At 36.5% G+C, this 18,655-nt stretch overlaps 1 protein-coding gene across 3 annotated transcripts in view; it reads left to right on the top strand.

The window, feature by feature from the left end:
• Positions 1–18,655, top strand: part of LOC147031457 (echinoderm microtubule-associated protein-like 6) — a 479,813-nt gene that overhangs the window by 264,915 nt on the left and 196,243 nt on the right. For all 3 annotated transcript variants that reach the window (XM_085863494.1, XM_085863486.1, XM_085863479.1), the window contains exons 14-18: positions 15,936–16,122; positions 16,316–16,421; positions 16,529–16,622; positions 17,022–17,122; positions 17,605–17,807. In XM_085863494.1, coding sequence (XP_085719620.1) covers positions 15,936–16,122; positions 16,316–16,421; positions 16,529–16,622; positions 17,022–17,122; positions 17,605–17,807 — 691 coding nt within the window. The remainder of the gene's footprint in view (positions 1–15,935; positions 16,123–16,315; positions 16,422–16,528; positions 16,623–17,021; positions 17,123–17,604; positions 17,808–18,655) is intronic.

Raw genomic sequence — 18,655 nt, 5'->3', positions numbered from 1 at the left:
CATCCTACCCCCTCCCCTCCCCGTGTGTGTGTGTGTGTGGGGAAGGGTGGGGTGGGATGAGGGGGTGTGGTGGGTCAAAGGTGGGGGCGCACAAGGGGAAGGGGAAGGGGAGGTGTGGGATGAATGGGTGGGGCTTGTGTGGGTGTGGCTTGTGTGGGTGGAGTCCAATTTTTTTTTTTTCCAATTTGTTATCTTTGTATTTTGTAATTCCTGTCAATATAATGAACCTAAAATCTCTTCCCCCTCTAAATCACATAATTTGTAAGTCCAAAGAACTGTACTGATGACATCAAGAATTTTAAAAAAGTTCATTTGTCCATCGCTTTGTATAACCTTTTTCAAAATGAGATTTCCACCTGCATATTCTTACTATATCACCAACTTTGAACTTAGGCTTTATGTCATTAATCTTTTTCATATTTTAATTTTGTAAATGCTTCTGATGGCTTCGTTTTCATTGAGGTATGAATCGTATCATTGTACTTATCTACAATGTCCTGAATTATGGATAACCATTGTTGAGAACCGAGATGAGTGAACTTTTTACGTAGTCTCTCTTTTAAAGTGTGATTGAATCGCTCAATAACAACCTCTTTTATTTCATTAAAGGTGATGTATAATGTAATGCTGTTATTTTAAAGAAAATTCATAAATTCTTTGTTGTAGAACTATGTACCCTCATCAATTCACAATGTTTTTAGGTTTTCTCTTGCTTTTATTAAATATCTGTTGAAAGGTGAACATAAGAGTATTAGCTGTTTTGTTTTTCAAAGGGACAATCCACGCATATCTACTCCTCAAATCAATAATGGTTAAAGCATACTTGTACCCCTTATCATGATTATGTTCAATCAGATCAGCGGACCAGATATAATTGACTTCCTTGGAATGAATCTTCCTTCTATTAAACTTTGTGATTATTGGTTTATGTAATTCATCCGCTTATTGCTCTTCAATCTTAATGACATCATGAGAGCCGATAAGTTTTTTTTTTTTGAATTTCCAAGCCCAAGTTTCAATTCAGCACTGATCATCTTCTTCACGATGAACCTATCAACTTTTTCTCTCAAGGTTGGATTTTGTATTAAAGATAAATTATACAACATTTCTCGATCCGCTTTGTGTTTTTCTTCCAATGTCGTACTATTTCCACAATCAATATAGTGTCTCATGCACACTTCATCAACCCGATTGATAGGTTTGCTCCACAGATTCGGATTGTCAGCCTCATCTTATCTTATCTTACATTTAAGTTTGTTCCTGGACCACAGAAAGAATACCCTGGAAGATGTAATTACCCTGGAATTCCAGTTGTTGTAAATTTACTTCCTGATAAAAACTTTTGTTCTCCCTTCCCTCCTCTCTCTTCTCCCTCTCCTCCTTCTCTTTCTTCTCACTCTCTTCTTTCTCTTTTTTCTCCCTCTCCTCCTCTCTTGCCTCAGTTTCTTCAACTCCTTCCTCATCCCTTACTATCCTTGAACCACTTTTACCCCATAGAATATCATACATGTATTTATCTGGATTCTGTGATACTCTTGTATCCATAATTATTTTTCTCATAATCGGAAACCAATAAGATTTGTTGATGATTTCTAAAAGAGTTTTATATTTCATCACCTTTAGAAGTTCATTTTTATTTAATATTTTAATCAAATCTCTATTTGTGGTTTTTAATATCAGTATAAGGGCAGTTCTTAATTGAAAAATGCCCGTGTCTATGGTCTAATTCATAAGGAATGTAAAATCTAACACCCTTTTCTTGTAGGTATCCTTGAATGCAAAAATTATAATTTTTTTGAAGCCTTCTTGCTGTCATTTATGTATCAGAAATATATGATAGATTAATATGATGACATGTTATACCACCCCATCTTCCTGTTGTTAAATAAGTTTGTATTCCTCGGCTTTGTATAATTATCCAATTTCCTTCCTCCTTTGTTTTATAAACTATTGCTTCACCATCTTATAATTTCCTATTCCTGAAATTGTGTGTTTGTTGTTTGCTAATTGTGCTTCCACATATCTCCTGAGTCTTCCCAAGAGGGTAATATTCTTTTTGATGAGACTGATTAAAATTGTGTACATCTTCGAGGTTTCATGGAAAAGACCAATTATATCCTAAAACACATATTATACCCCCATTTCTCTAATCTCATCTTAACTATACTTCCTTCTTTGTAAAATTCAATACTAAGCAGATAATTGAATTTAATAAGAAAAGGTGAATGGTTTGTTGAACCAGGTGTTGTGGTTGTAAAGTCTACTTGTTTAACAAAATGTGCTGTTTTATTTAAGGATATATATTGTGATAAATCACTTAATCTCACCAAGTCATTTGCATCAGTCTGGCTTGGATAATTTATTAATTTATAAACATTTTTCATATTAATATTTTTTGCTGTACTATATTTCTGTCATTCAGCCTGTGCCTTTGTGTAATAATATGATAAATCAATATCCAATTATTGCGATCCACCAAAGCGAGAACCATATTTTCCAACATGTCATTTATATTCAATTAAAAATAACATCATAAAATGTTTTATTTTTGTTGAGTTGAAATAATAGACATAATTGACCACAACACTTGGAATTTAATTATTGGACTTGAAATGTTTGATAAATACCATTCTGAAAGAATTTTATTACTTCAACAGGTGGTGGAAGACCATAACTATCAAAATATTATTTACCTGATTCCGATAAATACAAACCCAATGAGAGCAGTTTCCATTATTATCTTCTAAATTCATAATAATAATCTTTGTATATTTAGACAAGTTTGTTAACTCATCTCTTCTACATATAACCACATTATCAATTTTTCATTTCTTACAATATTTGCAAGTTCTAAATTTGATGTTGAATGCTTTCCATATTCTTTAAACTACTCATCAATGCTCATTTATTGATGAGAAAGATATAATCCATTACCCCCCTTTTAGTTAGTTGTACACCTACTTGTGCAATAGAAGAAAGCATATCTCCAACTAACAATCTCGCTTTATCAGGCAGACCTTCAAGTTTTTCAGCAAAATCTACAATTACACCACTTCCACTAATTTGCTTCTCCAACTCTTTATAATGTCTTTCCAACTCTTTTTGAGCCCGGAGTTGAGCCTTCCTTTCATTGGCAGTTTTCACTGCTGCTGAAATACCACCCGTCAATGCTCCAGCCACACTTAAACCAGCAAATAAAGGAATTAGAATTGGGAGAAATCCTCCACTCATCTCTCTTATTGAATATTTCTTCAACATTGATTTTGACATTTTAATTTTAAGTGAGCCTGTATCGTTCAAGATTTTCAACTGTTCTCTTATGAGCAAACATCGATTACTACTGCTCCTTTTCTCTGAATTGTATTAACGTTAGTCATACAAGGCTTTTGATTTTGAATACAAGATGATAGTTGATGAAGATTGATTCGATTAATAGATACCCCAGTTGGCACTTTACTACTCATTTATTTATCAAAAAAATTAGGTGAGACTAATCATAACACCATTATCTGTATTAATCTTAGTCAAATTCATTAAAGAAAATCTGTAATTTTATTACAGATAAAAAAATGTAATCTCGTGGATAAAATGTTCCATCTGGAGAAACGCGAAGTTCTTTCACCTTAGCATTATCACTCAATTCATTATTCTTATCAGTAGCAGTATCACCATGTGGTTTTCAAAAAATAAGCCACAGGTATCGTGGCTTTCCTTCCAGAACACCCAAATTCCACGTGTAAGTGGTTTGGTTCAATTTAACGTATTGACATCTTCTTTTAAGGTATGACACATTGAGTGGTTTCTTTGAGTGAAGTCTTCAATTCAACATCTCTCCTGTTTTAAGATTAGGAGTATATTCACTAAAATACCAACTAATTTCATCAATAACAAATTTATTCTGAGCAGCAAAAGCATCAGCCACACCAAAAATCAATGTATTTTCATTATCATTCCTTTGCAGTTGAAATCTAATTTTAAGACCATACAGAACTTCATCTTGATCACAAAATCCAAATATACCTTTAAGAGGAACTGCCACAGTGAAACTATTACCTGTTTTTGTATCATCATAATACATTCCTTTTCTTTGACTATATCCAGGGTCTGTGCTTATTCCTGTTGACATATCAGGAATAAAACCTTCGACAGCTCCCTTTCCTATTCTATCACAAAATGAATAGCATTTAAATTTCATCATTTCAGATGTATCAGAGACACAATCAACCACTTCATCTTCTTGTGTTCCAATATACAAACAAACTCCATCAAACATTTTCCAGAAGAAATCATTTTCGAGTGTAGCGTTTGCGTTATTCACAGCCTTTGTGAATGTAAATTTACACAACAAGAAACTTTTGGCTTGATTCAAATACGTTTGTTGATTCTCTATTTCAAAACTTTTTGTTCCATTTATATTCCAGTCTGTTCAAGTTATGGCATTTACCTTGAAGTGGTCTTCTTTTTTAGTAGAGTTTGAGATGACAATGGTATCATCCAAATCATAGACACTATCAATTGCTTCCATACTTGCATTTATTCAGGAAAAAAGATGTTTAAACTTTTGAAACCCTGACCCATATATTTGAATTATTTTCTGTCGTTCTTGGGGAGACAACTGAGTTTTGCCTTTCTTAATTTATTTTATTGTTTGCAATTTATGGGATTCCTTTTGGGCATTTTTTATACTCTTTATAGCACCCGCTACATTTCCCACAGCAGAAGCAGTTGAACCAATTAGGTCTTAATGTTTTAGAATAGTTGAACCTACACCTACTAGAGGATCAATTATCCCATCTAATTTTTTTTCTAAACCGATGTCGTACACCCCTTTGTCTCTTCGGTTTATATTATCCTCTACCAAGATACATGCCTTCACCCTTACAGTATGGGGAAAGGAACATCCATCCCTGTAATTATTTTATAATTTTGCAACTCCTGTTTCCTCACAATAACCATAGTATGTATTTATTGAAAAATGTCACTTTGGTGAATTCTGATGGATATAATTTCTCCATAAATTTTTTTTAACGATTTTCTTGGTCGGTTATCCTGAAATTTACTCTGAATATGGTTTTTTCCTGACACAGGTAGATAAACCAGATTTTTGGGTTCCATATTGAATTTATAACCAATTGGGATTGAGTATGCGGTGAATGAAAATATTGTATTTCTTCTTATTCCGTCATTATAAGCACCATCAATCAAATCGCAGTGAATTCATACCGAATTTATGTGTGAGGATATTTGAATAACATTATCGCTGTAAAATGTCCCATTAGTTTCAATCTTTTTCAGGAGAAACCCAATAAGTCTCTGAATGAATGATCAATTGTGAAATCAACCTTGCAGTTATTTTTAAGTTTAATCGTTGATTTTGAAGTATGTTTTTGAATATCTATAACAATATTTTTTGGTTCATCACCCTGTTCTTTCGCCAGGCGAACAATTTCGGAAGATATTTGAGAAATCTCATATGCTCCGGGTGAAACTGTTATCGTTATGTATCCACTTCCCGGATTATAACTAAACATCGTTTTTCTCTGTGATATTAAACAAGGTAATATAAGTTTCCAGAGACAATAAAGACACCTCATATTCTTTTGTTGCATCTAGTTATCGTGGGTATGGAAATGAAGATGTGTGGTCGCTTGTTGTGAAATGAAAACTAAAGATTGTGCTTCTCATTTTATTTAATATGGAATAACATATCTTTGCATTGACATTTATTAATTATATTCTTGTTAATCAGCTGGTCTAAAATGGTTGATATTTCATTAAAACAATTGTTATTTCCAGCCTTCTCACCACCTAACAGTAACAGCAGTCCATTAACTAATTGTGATGGGTCATTTGGAAGAAAACTAACACCTGAACCAAGCCTACTTAAAGCCTGAATAATGTGTTTCTCCTTCTCATGCTTCCTACTTTTACCAGATTAGTGAACCCTATAATTAAGAGAGTCCAGCAGATCAATATATACTCTATCATTCTTATTTTTCATATAGCATGGTTTATCAAAATACTTTGATTCATCCCTCACAGTTGAACCTTGTCTTCCATCTTTTATTGGAAGAAACATTAATCTTGGAGTTAGTTTAACAGGGGTTGAGCAGAACTCAAGAACCTTAATTCATCATGAAATATCAATCCCTTTTCTTGAACAAGATGGATTATTGCTGGTTGGTCTGTTGGAATGAGTCCTGCTTTGGTTTTTTAATCTGCTGAATATTCATTGTTTTGAAGAGCCTTCACAATTTTATCAGGGGGTTGATTTATCTCTTCCAGTTGTTGAAATAATCCTTCATCATCATATTCTAATTCTCGAATTCTTCCTCCATCATTTGACTGAAATCTTTTAACATTTGAAGTTTTTCCAGAGTATATTCTATTGTGGGAACTGTGGAAGCATCTCTAATTTTTTTGTTGGGAAGTTTTTAAAAGTATTTTAAAATTTTTCTCTTGTTTTCTTTCAAATGCTTCTTCACCTATTAGTTTCTGTCTGCGTTTATTATTTATGTCTTCCTGTTGTTTTTCAAATTTTGAAACCAACTCTTAATGTTCCTTTATTCTTCTTGCTCTTTCTTTTGCAACCATTTATTTATGAATACTTGTGTCTCTGCTTTTCATTTTGTGTTGAGTTTCTTCATCAACATCAAAACCGAACGATAAAATCTTAACTCCATTACCACTCAGATGTTTAATAATTTGCCTCATTCCTTCTGGATTAGTTTCTAATATCCCAAGACCACCAGATTTTATTTTCTTTAACTCACTCTTACAATGTGAATATTTTGTTGTACCAAGAGAAACCTCCTCAAATATTTGACCTTCATTCTTCAATCACATATGTTTCTCCACTGAAATGTAGTAATAATCTTCACCTACTACTACTCCTGGTTGCATTGCTCTGGTTGTTATGGATACAATATGAATCCATGGTGTTTTAAAATATTTTTTTTTTAATATTTTCACTTTTTACTATTCAAGAACCTTGATTTATGAAAGTTTTTTCCAGAAGCAGATTTAGCCACAAAATTAATAATACTAGTTGCCATTTATATATGTAATTGTTTGTAAAATAAAAAAAATACATCCCTTCATCTTGTTTCACAACAATATATTTATATTTTTCAGTTGTGTGCTTCATATAATCCCCAAATTCCTTTTTACTACATAATGTAGAACAACTATCTCTCCAAAAATTGTTTATATCTATTGATTTTGACTTGAATGAATTAAAAGTATCAGCATTTTCTTATTGAGCGATAAGGGAGTTGAAAGTATGATTGATGAGGATAAATGCAATTACAAGAGAATGTCTCCCTTTTGTGTAATATCTATCCATTACCGTTTGGTTTCTCTCATTAACACAATCATCAAAGATAATGAGGTTCTTTATTGATTTATCCAAATCTTGTGGTGAAGGTATATCATCCGTATTATCACTAAGAATACAAGTTATAGGTTTTGATTTATTTTTACATTTCTGTGTATCACAAAATAGTTGTATTGTATCTTCAATGTTGTAATCATTTAGTTCATTTTGAAGTTTAAATAAACCGATTGTATCTTTTTTTTGAAGACCTGCATTAAAACCTTGTGAGATTAGTTGATACTCAGGTTGAAAACTTGACGTTGTGAAGATTATTAAATTATCATAATCTAAAAAGTTGGGAGTACGGAGCATCTTTAAAAGCAGACAGGTTTTTCCACATCTGCTTGAACCAACTATGAGACATCTTTATGAATTTGGAAGATTTTTATGGTTGTTAAATTTTATCTTATTTTCCCAAATGGGTAAAAAAATCATTCATTTATATATTTGAAAAACAGGTTATTTAATTTTTTTTGGCTTTTTTAGAAACTGTGTTTTATCCTAAGTTCAGGTTTAATTTCAAGATAATCCATTATTTTATCTATATAATATATTGTGTTGATATTTACCTGAAAATGACAATCGTTAATAACACTGGTCAACAATTTTTTACTTTCTGAATGTTGTCTAGATTTCTACAAGTGAATTAGGGTATTCTGGCACTGCTGAATCAGGAAATGGCATCTGTTTCTCTCCATCAGGTCAGGTTTTTGTGCTAAGTTGATTTGAAAAAATCAGATCTTGTGACAAAATCAATTACATTTTTGTGGCATTATCAGCTGATTTTTGTCAACACATATCATCCTAAACATGTTTTTAAGAAAAAAAAATGTTTTGCCAACAACATTTATTGATTACATGATAGAAACATCGATTACTGTCATCTGAATGGTGGGCATTGATAAAGGTAAGTACAAGTAAATTGCATGTTGCGTCACCACTGTTCAAACTTCAGGGCTTGAACTTCCGTTTCTTCGAACTCCTGGAATGTTCAGCAGCAGGGAGGTCTCTCTTCAGATTCCAACAGTAGTCAGCCATCATGACTGCATCCCAGCGACCCTGATACCTGGTCTCCATCTCCTTCATGTCCTGATGGAATCTCTCTCCCTGCTCGTCACTCATTGAACCCAGGTTCTCAGGAAACCGGTTCATATGTGAAAATAGGTAGTGCATCTTGATGCTCATGTTGCAGCCCAGGTTTCTGAAAGCAGTCAGCATGTTGTTGACAAGTTCTGCGTAGTTTCTGGCCTTATTGTTGCCAAGAAAGTTCTTCACTACCAAAACAAATATCTTCCACGCTTCCAGTTCCACTTCGTTCATTGAGTTTTTGAACTCTGGATCTCTGATGAACTGACGGATCTGAGAACCATCAAAGATGCCAGCTTTCAACTTCTCCATGGTCAATCCTGGAAAAGCCTGGCACAAGTAAGTGAAGCAGTCACCATCTTTGTCCAGAGCCTTGGTGAACTGCTTGATTAAGCCGAGCTTGATGTGCAGCGGTTGGAAGAGTATTCTGTCTCTGTCCACCAGAGGGTCGTTGATGACGTTCCTTTCTTTGCATGGCACCAATTCCTCCCGCACAGGCCAGTCCTTCTTCGTGTAATGCTGAGCACGGTCCCTACTATCCCACATGCACAGAAAACATGGGTACTTGGTGAAGCCAGACTGTTGTCCCAACAAAAAGTTCACCATCTTCAGGTCAACACAAATAAACCACTTATGCTGATCATAACCAATTTTCTCCAGCACGTACTTCACCGCTTCATACTTCTCCTTCAGTGTAGTCGAGTGAGCGATGGGTACAGAGGCAAACTGGTTGCCGTTGTGTAGCAGAACACATTTCAGTGATCGCTTGCTGCTGTCAATGAACAGTCTCCAATCTTTGGGTTCGTACTGTGGCACTCCAAGCTTGAGCAGAAGCGCATGTCATAAATTGGCGCATGTAGGTATTGTACATTCTTCAGAGTTCGTTATTTCAAGAAATACAACTTTTTTGTATCACATTATTACAAAATCTGCCCCATTAACTTTAGTTTTGATCCACGAACTTTATGCTTTGCCTCACCAATTTTTGGAAGATTTTGAGGTTTTATGACTTCAAACTGATCCCTTTTCGACATAATCACCCAGAACTATCGTACCTGAATACTTCTTGTCATTAAAATAATTATTTCCAATCAAAACAATTATTTGACATGACATTTTACCCCCACCAACTTCTTCTAAAATACTCCACACATGCGTACATGTGAACAAAAATGTAAAAAACGACATGTGGCCATATCTCAAAAACTTGACCTGATTGAACAAAACTAATGTGAGTTTTGGATTCAGCGCATCAGATTCGTCCTAAATCAGCTTAAAAAATGCAGACAACAAATTTGTTGTTGACCAGTGTAATATATATCATCAATCCATGAAGCATTACAGTCATTTGTTCAGTCTCTTCCCTTGTAGGAAAGGATGTATTATCACCCTCGTACTTAACATTCATTTCCCTTGTTAATCTTGTAAAGTAATTCATTTTTGATGTAATTTTGAAACAGTTATGTTCTTTTTCTATATTTTTTGTTTTCATTAATTAGAAGACAATCACAGAATATACTTTGTTTATAGGCTTCTGACTCAGAGTGGGATTAAACACAATCACATGCAGGACAATTCTCAAATTTGTCATATGGAGAATCAGGGAATTCAAGAGGCTCAAGATCGAGTGTACTGTAAATATTTATAAAGTAAAACTTTACTTCAAACAAAATTCATCTTCGGTGTCATCTTCGGTCCTTTCATTGGTGCTTTCACCATCATCTATTAAACTGTTTTCATTACTATCGTTTGAACATAAACTCTCGGTATCATTAACTGAATTCTGTTCCAACAGAGATACAATCATCACTCTCATAATCTTCAAAATCTTCAGTTGAATAATCACTCATTTAATTAGTAGAAAATACATTACCATCTGTATCTATATACTTTTTTTTCATTAACAGATTCAACTACTACATTTTTTGATTAAAGGTAATTTTAAAATGGTCCTTAACTATGACTGAAAGGAATGTCATTTCACCTGATATATTAACATCGTTTATTTCATCAAGATTTACATCTTTTGGGTTGTTGAAAAAAATACAAATTCTCCTTGCATATTGCAGATTGTCATCTTTTCTTTCTGAAGCTTCATCCATAAGGATTTTCTTTTTTGATACTTCTTTTCTTGTTTCATTGCTTTTTCTCGTTTTGAATATATTGCCAAAAGGAGAGGAGAAACTTCTGTTGGAGCTACTTTAATTGATGTTCTTCCAGATGTACTAAAAGCCCTTCCACTGAAGGAAATTGAACAACTCGTATTATTCACCATAATTGTTTTTATCCAATAGTTGTTATATTTATCTTTCTTCAATTTTACATCCTCGACATATTTCTCAGTATCTTTTACAAATGCAGAGATTGATTGAAACTTGTCTTTTGTGTCTTGCTACATTGTATTTATTACGTAAAATAAATTGGTGGATAAAATGGTTTTAAGCACCTATAAATTAAATGGAATTTTCATCACGAAAATTTTTAGTTTAAGCAAAGTTTTGCTCGAAAATATGATGAATACAACGTACTGCGTTGTTTGTAATCATGAATATAAATTGTTATTAAAAATAAAAAACACCTTCAAACCAACAAACACACATTCAATCTTTTCAGACAAATATCTCCATTTGAAACAAAACATTGTGATAGATGTAATATTGATATTCTTAAATATAATTATATTAGACACCTTCAATCACAAGAAGAATGAAGAAAGGGAAGGGGCCACTAAATTCTCAACTGAAAACACTGATGGGGCATTTAAAGTACATATACAAATTGGATTGTTTCACTTTGAAGACCCTGGACCATCTTCAATCATTGAAGCTGTTGATATGGTAAAACAAAGTATTGAAACTGTAATTAATAACACATTAAGTGAAATGAAAACCTTTCAGTTACATCTCAGAGTAAAATTGAAAATGGTAAGAGAGATGAAACTACTCCCTTTATGAGGACAACCCCTCACTTTATCACATCATTTCAGGATTTTGTAAGATGTGATGTTTTACGATGAACTTCAGAGACAAGAACAAGATGTTGATTACAATGTAGTGTGTCGTGGATTTGCTATTACAAAAATAATCTTTTTATATATGCGCATCTTAAAATCAGATCCTCTTCACGCTTCTTATATTGATTTACTAAAAGAGATAAAACTTAAGAATGTGGTTGTTAATATTTACAAAAATTTCAGATCTTAAAAATTTCATCTAACTATAAAAATGATGAAACACACATTGATCTTCTATGTTATTGTTTGGGGAAAAATTCAGATTTTGCTTATATCAAAAATTTATCAAGATTAATCACCTCACATGTATTCAATGGAACAAATAAATCATGTCCCTGTAAGAGATGTCTCAACTTCTTTCATCCGAAAGAATGATTAAATCAACATTCAAAATACTGTAGTAATCGTAAATCAACCGTAATTAATATACCAAAAGTTGGAAAGAAAATATCATTCAAAGACTACAACAAATCTTACAAACATCCATTTGTGATGTATGCTGATTTTGAAAGTATCCTGGAAAAGATTGATGCTGTTTCTCCAAATCCAAATAAATCATAACAAATAAAAATAAAAAACTCACTCCTTGTGGTTTCTGTTATTTTATCAAATAATCTGTTGGTGATATAATCAAGAAGGTATAACTTTATACAGAAGAAGATGCCTCAGAGGAGTTTGTAAGACGATTGGAAAAAAGACTGGATATGACGAAGAAAAATAATGGTTAAAACCTTTAAACCAATGTCATTAACAAAGGGAGAGAAAACGGAATTTAGGAAGTACAGTATCTGTCATATTTGTGAGGAGAAAAGTGAGGGAGAGGTCAAAGTTAGGGATCATTGTCATCTTACTGGTAAATATGGAGGTCCAGCTCATTCCCATTGTAATCTAAATTCCAAGCCCCCAAACTTTATTCCTGTCTTTCTTCACAACAACGCTCACTATGACACGCATCTATTTATGAATGAACTTTCAAAGACATCTGGAGATATTTTTTGCCATTCCGAACACAGATCAAAAATACATCTCACGCGGGGGGGGGGGGGGAGGGGGTCCTACCCGCGTCCTCTTGACGCGTTGGCGGACGAGCCGCAGATGTGGCCGCGTGGCTGTGCTCCGACTCCGTGCTCCTTGGCGGGTTTCGTTGGCACGACGTTTGGAGTGGGGTGGGAACGGGGCCCCCTTGTTGCACTATCTCAGCGTGGGGGAGAGGGGGAATTGTTGATGCCCTGGGGGAGGGAGAATGGCTGGCTGGCTTGGGTCCCACGACGAGCGATCCCACACCGCGACCTCGTCGTCGACCGCCCTCCTTCTCGCCTCGGACCCGAGCTCCTTGGCCGCTTCCCACAACTCTTCTCAGCCAACTCCAGAACCCAACTCGATGACACTCCGATGACTTCGCCACCCGACTCGACTCTTCCTGCCACACCGATCACTTCGCCACCCCACTCGACTCTTCCTGCCACACCGATCACTTCGCCACCCGACTCGACTCTTCCTGCCACACCGATCACTTCGCCACCCGACTCGACTCTTCCTGCCACACCGAACACTTCGCCACCCGACTCGAATCTTCCTGCCACACCGATCACTTCGCCACCCGACTCGACTGACTCTGCCACGATTCGCCTTGCGCTCGCCGTTTTATAGGCCAGTAGGAGCAGCTAATATGCAAATATCCGGATCAGGATGACCTCGGGGGCGGAGCCACGCTCGCCCATTGGTCGGAGGAAAGGGGGCGTGAATCTCCCCTGATCCTAGAATTTGCATAGATCGATTTCACACAGACGCGCCTGGAGGCGGGGCCAAGCCGGCCCGCGCTTGCTAATTGGACAGAGGGGGAGTGGGCGTGTAGCGTTCTTGATCCGAATTTTCCTCGGAAAGGCCGCTATTTGCGCTCGCGGCTCAGTGCGTATCGCTGAACGGGCCCAAGATAGCCCGACGCTCAGTGTTCACAGGTGGTGCGGGAATGGCCGTAGAAGGAGAGAGGTGAGGGTGGTGGTTTGATGGTTATGGTGCCATTTGGGAATGACGGTGATGCGATGTTTGCGGGATTGAGTTGTGAAGGCAAAGGTCGTGGCTGTTGGCGTTGTTGTTGTTGTTGTTGTTGTTGTTGTTGTTGTGTGAGGGTTGGAGCATGGTTGTAGTTGGTGACGATGGCTGGCATGGTGTTAAGGTGGTTGTTGTGTGATGGCGGTTGAGACGTGGTTGGTTCAAAATAAAGATAGAACAGAAAAAATGGCTTTCTCAAAGCGTGGCAGCCTGGATGAATCACATAAATTCCCTCTATACAACGAGTTTGGGGCTAACTACACATGTACTTAGAGATATCTCACCTACGGCCCCTGAATGGTGGTTTGCGAATTTCCACAGCCATAACAGTATGATGCAAGTAATTATAAGGCAGGTGATATGTTGTTTTCATCAAAGAATAAAAAGGTTATTGGTAAGTTTAAAGATGAATTGGGTGGGAAGGAAATGAGTGAATTTATAGGATTGAGATCAAAGTCTTATGCTTATAAATATATTAATAATAATAATATTGAAGGGTGTGATAAGAAGCTCAAGGGAATAATGAAAAATATAATCAAGGAAACAAGAAACTTTAAACATTATTACAACTGTTTAACCTTAAAGAAGGAAGAGTGCAGAAAAATGAATACAATAAGAAGTTATAAACATCAATTGAAGAAGAGATAAACAAAACAGAAGAGATAAATGAGAAAGCATGAGGAGCTTTTGATGATAAAAGATATATTTTAGAGAATGGAATCAATCGTCTCCTTTATGGTTATAAGTATAAGTGTTAAGATATTTAAGTGTTAAGATATTGGGTTGGGGATTTTAACGGGCTTCTTCCATCTTTTACTAATTTAAAAATGATAAAACCAAGGAATAACCAAGCCAAAGAGTGGAGGTGTAATCAGCCTTGGTATTTAAATGGGAAACATAATGAATGTGAGAAATATCAAACAAGTCATATTGAAGAAATAACCGGGCTAAGAGTAGATAAAACAAGTAAGCAGATAAATTTATTGACAAATAAGTTGGAGGATGTAAAGAAAAAAAATTAATGTCCTTGAATGGACTGAAAACGTTGATCGTTATCAATTGAACAATGGAAAAACAATTTACTACAATCTCAAAATGATATGTGGCTCAGGAGGTGGTCAAACAAGAGCATTAAGAGAAGTTTATCATTTCATCTCTGCTCAACAAAGATACTTGAACCAAGTTCCATGTTATTCCTTGTGAATATACTCGATGGAAATGAATGTTATAAGAAAATTAAGTTATTCCCGATAGTGGAACATGGACAAATATTAGTTGGTTTGCTCTTTGAGTATAATGAAAATATGAAAGGACTGTAATTATGTTGGGGGGAAGAAGTGCTTTCATCAGTCAGTCTCAATTTTTCATTTGTTTGTATGGGAGGGAAGGGGATAGGTGGGGAGGAAGTGAGTCTCCCATTTTGAGCTTTTGGTGCTTGGGTCGGATCGTTTTTCCTTTTTTCCCATTCATTTGAATCGTCGGCCCAGATGCAACATTTATCATCTACTAGCCGAAACCCTGTCACAGACGGATTCCGTTCCATGAGCCCAATATGACAACCAGTGGCGGCTCTTGTAAGAGCCGGATCCCAGTCGATCTACTCCATGGCCTTACCTAATGAGGCCTACAAAACGTCCTTGTACACGACATTTTTGGTGTACACTACTCCTTGTGAAGAAGTCCCCTGATTTGTGCACGTGTCTACTTTGACGTACAAATACCATGTCAAAACTTCTCAGGTCACAGTACCGAGAAAAACATGACGCGACCGCGAGGAGGAGCACAAAATTGGTCCTTCAGTATTAATAGATAGATACAATATTTCTTGTTACATTTTTTGTGTCAAATTCACATTCTGAAGTAGTCAGCATGTGCAGAAGAGGGTTTTACATGGTAGATGCTATTTTCGAGGAGTGGAATTACACCTCTCAGCGGTGACGGTCTGTCGACGACAGACGTAATGACGTCAGCGAATGACCGATGATGTCATGACGTCCTTGCGCCTCTCAGCGGTGACGTCACACGTCGCCATGTAAACTAATGTAAAACGAAAAGTGTTTATTCTGCATCAGAGTTGAAGTTTGACTATTGCCACTATGTGCGATGCACTCTTACAGGTACAAAGTTTCTTTCAGTCCAGGTCATAGTACCGAGAAAAACGTGACGCGACCGCTAGGAGGAGTACAAAATTGGTCCTTCAGTATTAATATATAGATTCCTGCAATATTGTTGGGAGGCTTTGTTTTTCTTTTACATTCTCATAATTGGTGGTGCTAGTTTGTGTAATTCACATTTTTATACAGTTACTTAAAACATTAGCGATAACCAGTGAGATAAAATTGAAAGTTTGTTCAGATTCTGGGTTGCAATAGGGACAAGAGGAAGAAAACCCGAGGTTTCTTTTGCCAGGTACCGTGGTTCAGACTGCAGAAACAACTTGTTCTACACACAGACGGGAGAAGTAGTTTACCACGTGGCAGCTGTGGGTGTTGTTTACAACCGGCACACACACAGTCAGAGGTTCTACCTCGGTCATGATGATGACATCTTGTGCCTAGCCCTGCATCCTGTCAAGGACTATGCTGCTACAGGGCAGGTATTATGGCTGTTTTTTGAGGGAGAATATGGTGGGGCCATTCCTTTTTGAGGACGAGGGTGTGATTGTGAAAAGTGATGAGACAAATTTTTCAGGTGGTTTGATCATTGTTCCCAGGAAAATTATCCTTTTCTTGCATATTTGGTCTCGGTTTCTCTATTTGAGAGCACCTCAAGCTAATATGGTTGTTTAGGTGGGACGAGATGCAGAAGTCCACATTTGGGACACTGAGACATTGAGGCCTTTGTCCATCCTTCGGGGCGAGCATCACCATGGAGTTTGTGCATTGGCATTTTCTGGTATGTCCAGTTCGTCCAGACGCCGGGTGTAACATTTCTGAAGTTATTGTGATAATCGACTCGAGCGCTTTCAAAACTTTCCATAAAATATCATTTCTCCTTCCCAGCGGATGGTAAACGGCTGGTGAGTGTCGGAGCAAACAATGAGAACCTGGTGGTCATGTGGGAGTGGAAACGGGGCGAGAAGATTGCTTCAGCACGGTTGTCCTCGATCATCTCTTCTGTATTTGGAATTCTTGATACCTTATTCGTTTTCTCATCATTACCATCCTCATGATGCATTTGTTACATTTAATTCGGATTAGGATAGACTGGCTTACTGACAGTAAAATGAGTTAAATTATCACTTCAGGACAAATCAAAAGGTGATGTATAGTACAGTGACCATCTTAAAAGGCCTGTGTGAAAGAGAAGCATGAATTACTCTGTAGGTCCAATAGACAAGTGATGGGGAATGGGTTAGCTGCCATTGTAGTGAAGAGCGGTTTTGTGCTGGTGCAACAACCATGGTATATCATTTCTTTTGACTTATAAATCATTACAGATGTCGATACCTGTTGTAAAACCGACCATTATTTTCATTTCTATATCCCTTAATAGTGGCCACAGAGACAAGATATTTTTTGTCCAAGTGAACCCACACAATGCTGATCGACTACTTACGGTTGGTGTCAAACACATTCGCTTCTGGCAGGTTACAGGTGAGTCTTATTGTTAGTTACATTTTATTTGGTGGTTCCTGGAAACATTCTTTGATGAGTTAAGTGATGACAAAAAGTAAATTCCTTCTTTAAATACTGGACAATCGGTGCAAGCCAAGACAAAACAATCTTAGGTTCATGTTGCAAGTTTTCATCATGGATTGCCACTCTAATTGCCTGGTTTCAGGGGATTTTTTTCTTGCTTTGTAAAGCCATCAGTTCACCTTGAGTATAACAATTATTTTAATTCCTTTTTTTTCTTTTAAAACGCAGCAAAATATAGAGAAAATAACCGTGGTTTAACCTATCATCCAATTATCAGCATAACCTGGTACCTATTATCAGCATAATAAACATATTCTTCCCATGATTGCAAGTTTTTACCTTCACTTAAAACCCTCTTTCATCCTAATTGGTACACTTTGCACAATGCATATTTGCCTGCCCTATTAAGGTTGCCCTTTTGTTATTCCACTGGTCAGGTGGAGGCCTGACTTGGCGTAGAGGTGAATTTGGTGGCGTGGCACGCTGCGACACTATGCTGTGTGCCGTATACGGGCGCTCTGATGATCTCTCGTACTCCGGTGCTGCCAGTGGGGATGTGTACGTGTGGCGTGGTGTGGCACTTCTGCGCACTATAAAAGCACATGACGGGCCCATTTTCAGCCTGCACGCTCTGGAGAAGGTATCCAAACTCCCCCTTACTGTGGAAATATATTATCATCATGATGGTACTTTGGTGAACGGATTTTATAGTTTGCACTGATTCATTTCAGAATTGATAGCTGTGTGACGGCTACAGTCTATATATTATGAACCATTCTATGTACGTTCATTCACTCTTTTTCTATTTGAGACTTGTTTTGAGTGCTTTTTATTTTCTTACAAAAATCAAGGCTCATGGAAGAGCTCAATGAAAGTTGTGAGAGGCCTACACACCAATAATGAAGCAGAAGGTGACAGATTGACAAAGAATGAGGAATTGGGAAGGAGACGAGCACCGTAATAATTGTAAGGACCTATGGGGACAGGACCAAAGGAACAGAAGGCAATAAATAGAATAAATATGTCTGAGTGGAGAGAAAAAGCTGCCAAACACCGTAAACGTGGAAAAGAGTGCAGGTTGACTGGTGCCCACAATCGGTGAGAAGAACAAAAGATTATGAATGGAATGGAATAGGAATGCCACAAGGTAGCTTCATGGGTTTTTGCAGAGTGGGTTTCTCAATTAGGTTTGATGGGCAAATTCAAATTTAACCCATAAGCAGATTTTGACACTTACAAACAAAATCCAATAATGGCAGTTAAGCCACCTTATAATGTTGATGATCTTGGTATTCAGCACCATTCATTACATCCATAACAATATATTAATAATGTTCGCCTGCAGCAAAACCGAGATAGTATGCAGGCTTGAGCTGACAAATTGCAAGAAACATTTGTGACTGAGAAGTGTCAGGTAATGAATAATCTTTGAAAAAAATGAGATCTCAGTTCTATGAACCCCTGACCTTTCACAGCACCATCATGAAA

The sequence above is a fragment of the Eptatretus burgeri genome, chromosome 2 (assembly GCF_056783735.1).
Source record: "Eptatretus burgeri isolate ZD-2024b chromosome 2, Ebu_testis_v1, whole genome shotgun sequence".
Lineage (NCBI taxonomy): Eukaryota > Metazoa > Chordata > Myxini > Myxiniformes > Myxinidae > Eptatretus > Eptatretus burgeri.
Note: the sequence above shows the minus strand (reverse complement) of the source record. Positions and strands in the feature narration are given on the sequence as shown.